Source organism: Sorghum bicolor, chromosome 9, assembly GCF_000003195.3.
Source record: "Sorghum bicolor cultivar BTx623 chromosome 9, Sorghum_bicolor_NCBIv3, whole genome shotgun sequence".
NCBI classification, from domain to species: Eukaryota; Viridiplantae; Streptophyta; class Magnoliopsida; order Poales; family Poaceae; genus Sorghum; species Sorghum bicolor.
In genome coordinates, this window is record NC_012878.2 from 57,369,980 (window position 1) to 57,383,266 (window position 13,287).

The window sequence follows — 13,287 nt, forward strand, 5'->3', positions numbered from 1 at the left end:
GGGAACTTGGTTAAACTATAGTATATGGTTATAGTTGGTACTATGCTAGAATCATATTTTTTTTCAGACAAGCAGAGTACAATATTATTTGAAGGGTCACTATGCGTGGTTATTTCATCCCTCTTTCCATGGTTGAATCTTGGACCCATTATATATTCATCAATATTTTTCATCCAATAGCTTCTCTCTCTTTTTCCTCCAACCACGGCGCTCGGGCGTCCCAACACCCATTCCCTTCTTACGCTATTGTATTAACTTGCCAGAGCAGTCACCATGACGAGATGAAATAGCACAGTCACGCTACAGCATTAGCGATACGTGTGAACAAAATAAACCTTTCCTTTTGAAAACATCCAGACGGCAAAAAGGGCAGAAAAAATATTAAAAATGAGCATGTGCCAAGCATGCATGCATCAACAAACAGTTTCCTAACGTCGATGGTTTGGTTTTGCGTGTCTTCACACGCCAAGAAGCTCTTTAGGAGGGTCAACGAGCGCGCGCACAGACACACACACATAAACTCCCCGGGCCCCAACATGTTCGTCCAAGTCACCCGGCCGACGTGGCACCACTAGGAATCACTCCTGCAGCCTTGCTACTACTGCTACTGCTAGTGAGTCACCACCTTTCCCCCATCAGCACGCTGTGACGACCTGTGACCGCGACCTCTCGCGACGTTGAGGCGCGCGCGAACGAAAGCAAAAATGATCGAGATCTGGCGGCGGGTCCGGGTGCCGGGCCCCGATCCGGATCTGCTGCCTCGGCGGTTGCGGCGGCACAGCGATTGCCGATTAGAATATTTGCCCGGCATGGAACACGCACGTTGCCGGTTGCCCCCGTGACGATCGAGCGAGCTCGATCGGCTCTGCTAGCTGGTCCCCGGCAGCACGCGCGTGAAACGAAGCAACGGAGTGGCCGCTGTGGAGTGTGATCGAGCTGCGGGTGGGATGGGTGGTCGATGGGCACGCACATGCCGAAATCCATCGGGATCTCGCCAGCCATGTGCGGCCACGGCCGTACCAGCTCGTATCCGTCGTGCGTACTCCGGACGACGCTACTACAAGGGCCGCGCGCCGTACTCGCTCCGTCCGTCCGCCCGTCTCGTGTGTGTGTGTCTCTCTCTCTCTCTCTCTCTCTCTCTCTCTCTCTCTCTCTCTCTCTCTCTCTCTCTCTCGCTCGCTCGCTCGCTGGCTCGGTGGCTCGGCGTGTGTCTGCCTCTGCCTGCCCCCCCACGCATCGTGATCCCGCCGCACACCGCGTGCTGCGGCGGTGCACACTGCCTGCTGTAGACGCGTCGCGCTGCGCACGCGTCTCCTACGTCGTACAGTACTGTAGTAGGTTAGGGTGCGCGCCGATCGGCGGCATGTGGAGACTGATGAATGAAGAAGCAAAAACTAGAGCAAGAAACACGAGCGGGGCCGTAATAACCCAGCGTGAAACACGCGTGTTTTTGCAGGTGCAGGAGCAGGAAACCGGAGGAGCCTCGGACGATGGTCCCGGTGGAAACGGGGGATTTTACGGTGGTTGGTCCAGTGGTTGGAGACACGTGGGAGGTGTGTGTGGGAGCAATCGGGGCCGTCAGGCTATTCTAGTTTTGACCACATATAGGAGGACTAAAAAATCAGGCTATTATAGCAGAGGTGCACGAGAGAGCCATACACTGGCCGTGCAGCTGCAGGCACTCTCGGCTTCCCTATCAGCGATTTACTACTAGTAGTGTATTATTATTATTAGTATTATTGCAAGCAGCTGTCGGCAATTGATTACCTTTTCTTTCTCCGGCATACGGACTCCAGCTTTTCGTTTTGTCTGTTCAAACAAAGGAATGGCTGGCCGTCGTTTTTCCTTCATGCATGGCACTGATGGCAAGCCTACGCGGTACGTCGTCGTTCCCTACGAATTCACTACTACTACTACTAGTATACAGTATATTGATGACAATGATCGATATTGATACCCCTAGCCTACAGTACACACCCACGACCCATCATCATTCATTCCATCGGGCAGCAGCGACAGCACACAGCATCCGAATCCGAGGTGCCGATGTGCGGAGTACCCATGTTTTTGTTCATTTTGCCTTGTTTAGTTCCCAAAATATTTTGCAAAATTTTTCACATTTCTCGTCACATCGAATCTTTAAACGCATGCATGGAGTATTAAATATAGACGAAAATAAAAACTAATTGCATAGTTTGGTCGGAATTGATGGGACGGATCTTTTGAGCCTAGTTAATCCATAATTGAACAATATTTTTCACAAACAAACGAAAGTGCTACAGTACCTGTTTTGCAAAATTTTTTAGAACTAAACAAGGCCTAAGGGAAAAAAATCAGCGTAGAGCACTGGTAGTATATCTCTACCACTAAAACATTTGGACTCCAATCGTTCACAGGCTTGCGATCCCTCGCTGGCTCGCATGCTCGCTCGTCATCGCCCGCGCGCTCACTCCTGTTCCCGCACCAGCCCCAGGCCCACGCCCGAGCAGCCACGGTTCGATCCCTCACATCATCGTTTTTTCCGTCCTTTATATTGTTCGAGCGACCACGACATCGACTCCTCCCCTCCCCCAAGATCATCACCAGGGAGCCGCTGCCGCCGGTGGTACAGGGGCCGTGCGAGGGAGGCCAAGCGCCGCCGAGCAAGAGCTGCTCCTCATGGCCAACTCCGCCACCGCTCGTCGACGAAGCAGGAGCCATGATGCCACCCCGCCACCGGTCTGCTTCATGCTCCTGCACGCCACGCGCTGAGGGTCTCCGCCGCCGCACGCCACGCACTCGATTCTTTGTCGGTTCCTTCATCAGTTCGTCGGGTACCCAGCAGGTATGTTCACCCCTTCTCTTCCCTTTACTTCTCTTTTGGACAGATCTTGTTGCAAAGCACTACCCAGTTTTAATTTGACTTGTCTGTGACAAATTTTGAAAAACTAGATGTGTAGCTGGTGTCCTGCATCATTTTCTAAAGTGCGGCATAATGGGATGCCTACTTCAATTCTGCGCTGTAACAATAGCTACCCTGTCTTGTGGGAATGCTAGCTTCAGTTTTTAAGTCTTGTCTAAGGTCTGAGTGTTGTAAAAAAAATCGTTTTAGTTCAGAGCATCAGCAGCCCGTTATCATCAATAACTTTTGTTATTTGTCTATGTTTTTATTGTCTTCAGCTGATCACAAATCTTTATGAATAGAAGTACTGGTAGTCCGTAGTCTACATTTGCCATTGAAATCTGAGGTGATAGTATTGAAACTGATTCAATGACCTTTCTGGAAATCTTCACGCCCTGCTATTGAATCTACTGCTGCAGTTTTCTATGCAGTGCCCAAATATCTGCATTTCTGCCTCTGTAGCAATATGATTGTTTACATTCTCCATTTGTCTGGCTCTATTGTACTGCAACAATTTTACATTCTACTTCTCTCTTGCTCCATTGTACTAAAACATTGAGGCTTGTGTGATGTGCATAGAAGAGACTGGGACTGGGAATACAGGGTAAGAAAGGCACATGCCTGCAACTCTCCAAATCTGATTTGCTTCATTAATCGTTTGTACATGTCAACTCTCCTAATCTGATTCTGGCATGACTTAATCCTCAAGGAATAATAAATATCTTGTGAAAATTTTTGTTTGTTATATTAATATAACATCATTTGTAAAAAAAAAGACTGTAGAGTATATAAGGATGATTTTGTGTAGATCCCATTCAGATGAAATATGTATTTAGCACGGCCAAAAATTTTAGCAGATGCCTCTTGTTTACCTTTGAGTGTGATCTAACAGTTGTAATAGGAGCATAATGCTTTTTAACAAATTTAACTGAATAGCTAATGTCAAAATGGAGCACTACAGCCACATAGGGTCATTATTCTTACAAGAAAGGACCTGGATTAAGCATTCAAAGTAGACATATTTAACACAGTCATTTGTTGGCATATAAATCATAAAACTAGATTTACAGAAAATAACATATAGTTCATCAAATTATTTCAGTTGATGAGCCTTTCATAGTATATTCATTAGTATACATCACTGATTGCTGACAGGGTGCAGGCCTTCTGTGTGCTTTGATCTGCTTTGCTCTTAATGTTCATAGCCCTGTGCTCCTCATCCACCCCACCTTGGTGGCATTTGGATAGGTAGATCGAAAGGGATCAGGATATGTACCCAGTGAGAATTATCATGGAGTGCACAAAGCTATATGTTTGGTTGTTTACAAGTGGCCAAATAGGCTTGCTCAACCCGGGATTGACTTATTTATCCTCCTGAAATGTAAGTAGCATTCAAGTTTGTGGCCATCATGCAAGTACATATGCATCGGTTTTCAGTTCAACCATCTAACTGCTTTAAAACTTAGTGTTGATCATAGATGCAGCAAAATGGTTTCTATTCAGGGCTCATATACTATATTTGTTTCATAAACTTAATTATTATTGCAGGACTACTACAAAGTTCTAGAGGTTGACTATGACGCATCTTACAATATCATCAAATCAAGTTATCGAAAAATACTTTTGGTAAGATGTTGTACAACCTCCCCTCATCAAGCTAGAAGATAATTATGTGCACACCTGACGATGTTCTACCTTTTCTGAATCGCATGGCATTGAGCGGTTGACGCAGTTGTAACTTGTAAGTATCTAATTATAAAGAGCCAGAGGTTTTCTACCCATCTCAATGTCCCCAAGTGCACTACCTATGTTTGGACTCATGAAACCATGTGTTGGTCGTGGTCCTATAGGACCTTGCCATGTTGGTGCTTTAAATATTACAAAGTAACAAATAATTTTTATGCAGATATTCCCAACACATCTAGCTGCCCGTGCTTGTTGCAACAATACCCTTCTGATATTATTAAAAAATTGTGGCATCAAGGTTTGTAAGAGGATACACTTAGGACAAAATTACTCTTAGTTTTCACCTAATGGTCAGCCCTCCTCCATGTACAACACATGTAGACAGTTGTCGAGTTTGCGCAATATTTATGTTTCGAAGATCATACTAATAATACTTTTTCATACTTGCAGAACACCCTGAGACTGCTTTTGCCCTCAGGATGTTGTCACTCACCAAGGCTAAAAGGTACCTTGTGGATGTGATTACCACAAACAGGCCATCCCGTTCCGCATGTATTGTGGTGGTGTTGGGTATACTGCTCAGGCTAAGTCTCGCCACTCAAATGGGCAGGGACACTATCATGTCAAGTCTGCTAGATTCTAGACCTTCTCAAGAATGTATTATGCTAATTATGTGAATTTATGTGTTGTAGGTAAAAGGTCTTGAAGTGGATGTTTCGCACATTCAAGTGAACCAGGGCCTTGTTTAGTTGTGAAAAGATTTTGGATTTTGACAATGTATTACTTTGTTTGTATTTGATAATTATTATCCAACTATAGACTAATTAGGCTCAAAAGATTCGTCTCGTAAATTATAGATAAACTGTGCAATTAGTTTTTGTTTTCGTCTATATTTAGTGCTTCATGCATATGTCACAAGATTTGATGTGATAGAGAATCTTAAAAAGTTTTTGAATTTTGGGGTGAACTAAACAAGGCCCAGGCTAAGAAGTAGAGGCGCAGGACCTACCGTGCTCATGGACGCATGAACTATAAGTCTATCTAATGTTGTCTAAACTTGAAGTTTGCTATGCTATGAACGGTTCTTTATTTGTAGCGTAACATCCTGTTTACCTACCTGGTGCAGCTTAGATGTCCTCACCGTGCCACATTGAGCTCATCTTGTTGGAGAAGGAAGAGCCTGTGAAGAAAGAGGTATTTGGTTGTATACTCTTTGCGCCTGATTATTTGAGTCAAAGCAATGAATTAATATTGTGCTATTTGGGTCAATAGTTTCTTCAGGCTGACTCCAAGATCGCTATCGCAACCAGGAAGGCTTAGAGTAGGGGGTCATCTTCTGTGATTGGCTGAGTGAAACTTTTGGCTGATTATTTGTTGTCTCATATACCTGAATATTGTTTGCAAGTGCTTTCTCACTTTGATCATTGCCTGAACTACAGATCATGGTGCATGTTATGTCAAAACAATTTTATTACTTCTGGTACAACGCACAGGCATTTACCTATCTATGAATATGTATGAATTGTGTTTTCCTGTCGATTTTCAGTGATGAGCAGGAAATGGAATTGATGGCCATAAATTTGTTTTCCTAGCTTTGGACGCAACGTCTAGAAGAAGATCAAGGAGCATGTCGGCACCAAGACAACTAATTTGATTTCTTGTTACATACATTTAGGGATTCAGTATCTCATCCAAGAACTAAAACTTCAAACACAATGTGTGTTGCAGATAATTAGGAACCCTGCCCATAAAGACTTCCTCAAGCTCCAGAAGCTCAGGCTGGCGCCACGTCGCCATGCAACAACAGATGTCAGTGTCCGGTAGCATGCTAGCAGCATGGCTATGACACTATGCTATCGCTCCACGGGTAACCTATGTGCGTGTTGGTCGCCATGCCAAGTATGTCCGAGCCCGATGCTGCTGCTCGTGGTCCCATCGGTTGGAGCAGCCCCGATGTCCTTCCTGCAGCCAGCAGTGGCAAGTGCCTTCTTTGTTCACTCATTTTTTTTAGGATGGCGTTCTCATGTTGCTGAATCATGAATGGTGTTCTCAATGCATGTACATAGATAACGAGTGATCGGAATATGCCATTTTTCTTTTTATGCTAGAACCACAAGACCATTTTGAAAAGCTAAATAAGCTCAGAAAGTTCCGAAGCTATATATTGTTACGCAGGTTCAATTTAGTGAAATTGCATATTAGAGAGTGTACCAGATTATCATGTGTTTCATTTTGATTCTTTCTCAATTAAAAGAAAAAAAAAGATCGACCTAAACCTATCAATGAAGTCCTTTCCATCTGTTCTTAGTAGTAGGAATTTATTACAAGTGATGTATTGTTATCCTGTGGAACAGAACTAGAGAAGACAAATCAAAATATGATCTCAGTCAGCATCACTTAGAATATATCACTCGATGTTCTCCTGTTGCAACGCACGGGCATTTACCTATCACTTAGAATATATCACTCGATGTTCTCCCGTTGCAACGCACGGGCATTTACCTAGTTACCAGAAAAAAAAAAAGGCTAGATGCCATTGCATGCGTACTGCTCCTACGTGGAAGACCAAAGTATCTGAGGATCTTTGCGTCCGCTGGATCGGACGGACCGCTCTGTTTCTGTGCGTCACTGCGTTCATCGCCACAGCTCCCACAACCACCCAGCCGGAGTACGTGCTGTAGCTAGTGTGCCTGCACAGTGCACACGCACCGAGTGACGGACGCAGACGCAAAGTGCTCGGATCGCTTTGGTGCACGTGCTTGTGTGTCGCGGCCTGGCCAAGCTGTGACGGCGACATGCGCACGGCCCGCCCGATCGGGCCGGGTCCGGATCCGGACAAGCGAGCCCCATGCCTGCCTCCCCACCATCGGTGGGTCGCTAGCTGTAACATCCGGCGCGAGAGCGAGACCGTGCGAGCGCGACAGCCCGGCCGTGGCAGCATCCGCGCTGAAAAGCACGGCCACGGCCGTGGACTGCCGCCGCGCTTCCCGATCGATGCTGCGGTGCGGTGACGCACAGAGGATCCGCGACGCCTTTCGTTTCGGCATCACGCGCGGCGGTCGCTGTCGGGCGCCGGACGCTGCTGGTGTGGGATCGTGGCGCCTGCTGGATTATTGCTCATTTTTTTTAAAAAAAAAATTCGACGCGGACGTGTGTGGTGCCCGCGTGGGCACGAACGGGGGGCGCGTTTGGCTTGGCGCGTGTGCCGGGCTTCCGGCTGGGGTCACCGCACCGGCGCACCGGGCCATGGCCATGGAGGAAGCAACGGACGAAGCAGCAGCAGCAGTGTGAATTGTCGCTTGTCGGGACCCCAGCGTAGCATCGCACACCTTCCGGCACGGCTCGGGGGCTCACCTGCGTCGCTGCTGCTGCTTTCCGAGTGCGAGAGGGAGGGGAGGGAACAACAGGAGCCGCTACTTTTGGTGCTCTTGCCCTTTTTTTTTTCCTCCGATGGCACCCCGTACCGAAACGATCGGTGCCAATTGCTAATCCCGGCCGCAAGGTTTTCACTTGACGACGACGATGGCGAGTACAGTTTTGCTTGCCTTCTTGTCTTGGCTCCCTTTAGAGCTCCAGCCGTCGACGTACTATGTCCGTCCGTCCGGCGTGCAGCTCCTGATCGTCGGTTTATTTACCACACGCAGGGTGCCCCCTGCTACCTGCCAAGGCTCAGGGATCAACGAACGGTAGCTGTAGACTGTAGAACACGACTACCCGAGCGGCGGCAGAGCAGTCAAAGCTCGCTCGATCAGAAAACGTACTGGCCGTGCCGTGCATGTCATGTCAGCCAGCATGTGTATCGGGTGAGTCGGCCGGCCGGCCACGTACCGTGCCCGGCCCGGAGAGCATACACATGGATGGGTGATATGGCTCGTCCGGGCCGCAACGTATACAGTGGGAGCTACGGCGACGGCAATAATCGATGATTCCATTATTACTGATGCTGATCCGCTGATGAGCCTCGACGACGAGCTGAGACGGCTCACCGTGCGTGCATTTGCCGACGGCGATGCCACACGGTGGTTCTTTTCGTTCCCTGTTTCCTGATGACTCCTCCTTCTTTTTGTTGCGACAAGTGGTAGTATATATGATGATGAGTTAAATTAACGTACGCGGGCTCGACAGAAGCCCAGAACATTCTGACGAGAGAAAGTGAAAGAGAAGGAAATGGCCGGACTCGGACGGGGATGCGTGATGATTGTGTTGCGTCCCGGCCTCGCGGTTTCTACCGGACTCCCTACTACGAATCAAAGTCATCGATCAGTATATCATCATTCATCACGACGTAAAAATAAGAGAACGACAAGAGTCGAGAGCAGATGTATCGCATTAAGGCAAGGGTGTGCAAACTGCAAAAATACGTGGCTGCTCCTTTTTTTTAAGGGAATGCAATGCGTGGCTTTTTTTTTTTTTGAGAATCTCAAACTTTATTAACTGGTCTGAAAATAATAAGTATGGCTAGACTCCACTGGCCCAGTGCGAACAGCCCACGGATGGGCCGTAATTTTGCGGGCTGCGGAGCCCACGGATGGTTTGCTCTCCGGGGAAGAGAGAGGGGAATGTTGCTGCGTTTTAATTCTTGTTTTTGTCCTGGAACTGCCAGCATGCCCGAATCCCTTGTGTTCAATTTTCGACGTCTGGGTTGCCTGATCATAGAGCTGCCTCCGAGGAAGGGAAAAAATGCATCTTATTCATTTGCCTCTTTTCAAGAAAAAAAAAGCCTCCGAAACTTCAATATCCATATCGGATTCTTGAGGTGGTGTTGCTTGGATCAGTTTGTGTGTTCATTTGTAGACTGCGTACTAACTTTTCTCTGCTAAGCAATGACCAGGAAAGAAAATGAGAACCATGGTGTCACACCATGAAAGCAAAAAAATAATTAAAAAAAAGCTTCAATAGGGTGTAATTTGAGTAAGCCAGTTTATTCTGCAAAACAGAAAATAGGACAGAAACTTATGTCTGCTATTTGTATATATAAGACCGAACAATGACCAGGGAGAAAAAAAAAAGAACCATGATGTCTATGTAAGCCAAAAACAATAGCAACTACAAAATATATATGCTGCAATACGGTAAACATTTGAGTAAGCCGCTTTACTGTGCAAAACAGAAAATGCAGTAACTCGTTCCCGTGCAAAACAGAAAATGCAGTAACTCGTTCCCCCCTTTGTGCCTTGAACCGCTTCATCACAATCGAGTTGCAGAGCTTTACAGTTTCAAAAAAAGAGTTGCAGAGCTTTGCTCCATAATGAGAGTGATTCTCAACTTCAGAGAGTACCCTTGTCAAAAAAAAAAAAAAAAAAAAAAAACTTCAGAGAGTACCAAACCTTCAATGAAGTTATGTGTGCATCGCATTTTCGTATCATGCCATTGTTTAGAACAAAACAATGTATATATTGTGTGAGAATCAACAAAGAAACCAGCATAGGATTGAAGCCCAGTGCGGCAGATAAGAGTAGCAGCATATGATTGCAGCACAATTCAGGGACTGATCATAAGATTTCAGATCGTTAAGTGCTTCAAGAATGTCTCAAAGAAGAGAAGTTGTAACAAGCGCTAAACACTTAAACCTTTATCATGAATTCATGATATGTTTCTATCAATGTAACAACTCACAACTCAAAGGTTCCTTTGCCAACCAAATTTGTATCTGATATCTTTGAGACAACTTGGTTACTATGAAAGAACAAATGAAGATTAGCATTACTGATGTCCTCACTACTGAGGTTGCAAGGAGCAAGTCGCATATATAGTTCAAAACCCAACAATGAAACGCCAAAAGTTTCAACATGCAAAGCAGCATGAACTTAGGAATATTCAGTGTGAAATCAATCTTTTATCCAGGTCACAGTGTGAGGAAATTTACAATGGAGGCTTGGAATGCATATATACTGGATTTCACATGTACATCTAGGGTAGTAGGGTTTGTCAAACAGTTGAAAATCAGGTGTGGCTTCTGAAAGTTGTAGAACATGCAACCCTAAACCTAGAGCACAGGGAAAGGACTCACAGATCTCTTCACATCTATAACATTTGAACAACTATATAATGCACCAGTAGCAACACAAACATAAATGACACGCAGCTCTCCTGTGTTGTTCCAGAGAAAAAAGCAACATAAACATGCCCAATGCAAAAACTACTCAATTGCAAACATTACTAAGCACAAATAAAAGGCTCAATGATGCATCTGTTGACAAGGCTTAACAATAAAGATACTGAAACGGATTCAATAGTTCATACACAGAAACATTGTAGCAGAAACGATTAAACTACCAGTATATAGTACCAAATCCCAAATGGGGGGCACTAAAAAACTATAGTATGTCTCAGCATGAAAGAAAAAACGAATGCGACAGTTTTCTCATTAACCAAAACAAGACCTGTATCAATACTGGGAGTTCAGGTCTTCAACGAAACAGATAATTAGCTAAAAAAAGGAACTTTCTTGTAAAGGGCAAAATAACCCTCTATTCCCTTCAAGCAACAGTGGCATCCGCACTCTTCTCACCCTCACCACCATTAGCAGAAGATGCATTGTTGGCCTCTGCCTCAGCAACAGCATCCATTTCCTCTGCAGTGGCATCAACTTCTCCCAGCGGGCGAACCTGCTCCTCCTCTGGAAGTGGCTCTTCAACATAATCATTCTCAAATGCATCAGATGGCACCTCATAGATCCTCACCTGTGGCTTTGCTGGATCTTTTACAAACACATACTTGCCCTCTTCAAACTTCATGCAAATGTCCACAATTGACTTGACGATTCCCCACATGTTTGCAGTGTTCAGGTTGATCTGTGCGGCAAAATCCCTTGGCTTGTACCCCATCACAGTGAGCACAGAATGGTTGTAGTGATCACGGGGGTTCACACGTGACACATAGCCCAACTTCATCATGTCAGCACCAGCAAGCAAAGCCTGGGCAGTCCAGCGAGCAAGTTTGTTCGCATTGTTCTTGAGCTCTGTAGCAAGGACAGCACCACGCTGGGTTTCAAGCTTCTGCCTCCAGTCAACACCAGTAATCTTTGGATCAAACTCATTTAGGGCATTGAGGGTAATAAACTGGCGACCACCACTTGGATCAACATTGACAGCATGCACCTCACAGCGAGCAACCAGACTGATCTCATCATTCAGCTTCCAGCGGCGGTAGCGGTAGCCAACAGATGCTGCCTCCTCGCCCTCAGAAGCAAATGGATTGGGCTCGTCAAAGGTAACCTTCTCACCATTGCGGTGCAGCACCTGCTGTGAGAAGTTCTGGTTGATGTAGGTTGCCTCAACAGCGAGTGAGTGCGCTGAGTTGATGTCATCCTTGTTCTCAGGAAGCTGCTCCTGCGCAGTCTCATTGACAGTGAGCAGGTCCAGCTGGGAGCCATCACGCTTGTCAAGGAACAGCTTGTTGCCCACGCGCTGGACGACCATGTCCCATGATTGGATGCTGCGGGGCGTGCACATGAGAGCGGCGAGGATGGCATCAGTCGCGAACACCGTGGCTTTGTCCTCCTCAGCGAGGCGGCGGATGACAGGGTCGTCGGTGGTGGTGACCTTGAAGAAGTTGCGGGATTTGAAGCGCTCGAGACGGCGCGCGGCCTTGGGGTTGACACGGTCATAGGCCCGATCGTAGAACTCGACGGCACCGCATAAGAGGAGATCCTCGGGCTGGTCGGCGACGGAGAAGGAGAGCTTGGTGAAGTTGGCGAAGGGGATCTGCTCGCGCATGGTCCAGTCGGGCTGGATGTCGACGGAGGGCTTGGCCGAGTTCAAAGGCTGGTTGAACCGGAAGTTGGAGTGGTGATGTGAGCGGTTGTTCTGGAAGTGGCGGTCGCGGCGTGCGCGCTCCTTCTCGGCCAAGCGGCGGCGCGCCTCCACCTCCTCGTCTTGGCGCTGCGGGAGCTGCTGGCGCTGGTTGAAGCGCCACTTGGGGCCGAACCGTTGCGGCCGCGGCGGTGGCTTAGCGTCGACGAGGCGGAATGAGGAGTCCTCGGCCCCGGCGATGAGCGAGTCGTCGGCGGAGGTGAAGTCGAAGACGGAGTCCCGGGACGCCGCTGCGAAGGCGGCTGGGCCCGCGGGGTTGCGCGTCCAGTCGGCGATGCGGCCGAGCTTGTCGGAGCGGGAGAAGGGCGCGAAGGGGATGGAGGCGCCGCCGCCCAGGGACTGCGGAATTGCCGGGACGTCAGGAGGGCCCCAGCCGTCGGGGTTGGACGGGACGACGCCCACGTCGAAGCCCATGGTTGCGGCGGCGATGCTGGACTAGATCCGGAGGTAAGAGGCGGCGGCGCGGCGGCTGGGTGGGATTACGGGGAGGGAGGGGGCTTTAGGGTTTGGCTGTAAATCGAATTTTTATATGCTCGTAAAATATTTGACGCTCAGGATTGCACCTGAGGGTCCTACGTGTCAGCATCAAGATTGCTGATTGCAGAGTCCTATGTAACTTCGTTCATTTCGTTTTATGAACGATGAAGAGTGTTTTGCGTTCAAAACTCATATACAGACGCAAATGCAAGTCACGCTATGAAGCTTATGTTTTGATGGAACCACGTGAATTCTCACCTCCGCCACGTCAACTGTATTTTTCTCTAAAAACATTACTTTCAGTCATAACTTTTCAGATAAGCGAATAGACTCGTTGTTTTGGTTAAGAAACATTGACCCATGCCAAATAATAGACAAGCAAATAGGTACTTTGGGTCTGGGTTTGGGATTGGATATCGGATGTTTTGC

General features: G+C 47.3%; 1 protein-coding gene across 1 annotated transcript; it reads right to left on the reverse strand.

Annotated features, from left to right (window-relative positions):
- LOC8074606 (eukaryotic translation initiation factor 3 subunit D) lies at positions 10,757 to 12,886 on the reverse strand. Its single transcript, XM_002441484.2, has one exon. The coding sequence runs from the start codon at positions 12,793 to 12,795 to the stop codon at positions 11,047 to 11,049; it is 1,749 nt and encodes a 582-aa protein (XP_002441529.1). The 5' UTR covers positions 12,796 to 12,886; the 3' UTR covers positions 10,757 to 11,046.

Coding starts and splice junctions, on each gene's coding strand:
- LOC8074606 (XM_002441484.2), bottom strand. CDS start 12,795: ATGGGCTTCGACGTGGGCGTCGTCCCGTCCAACCCCGACGGCTGGGGC.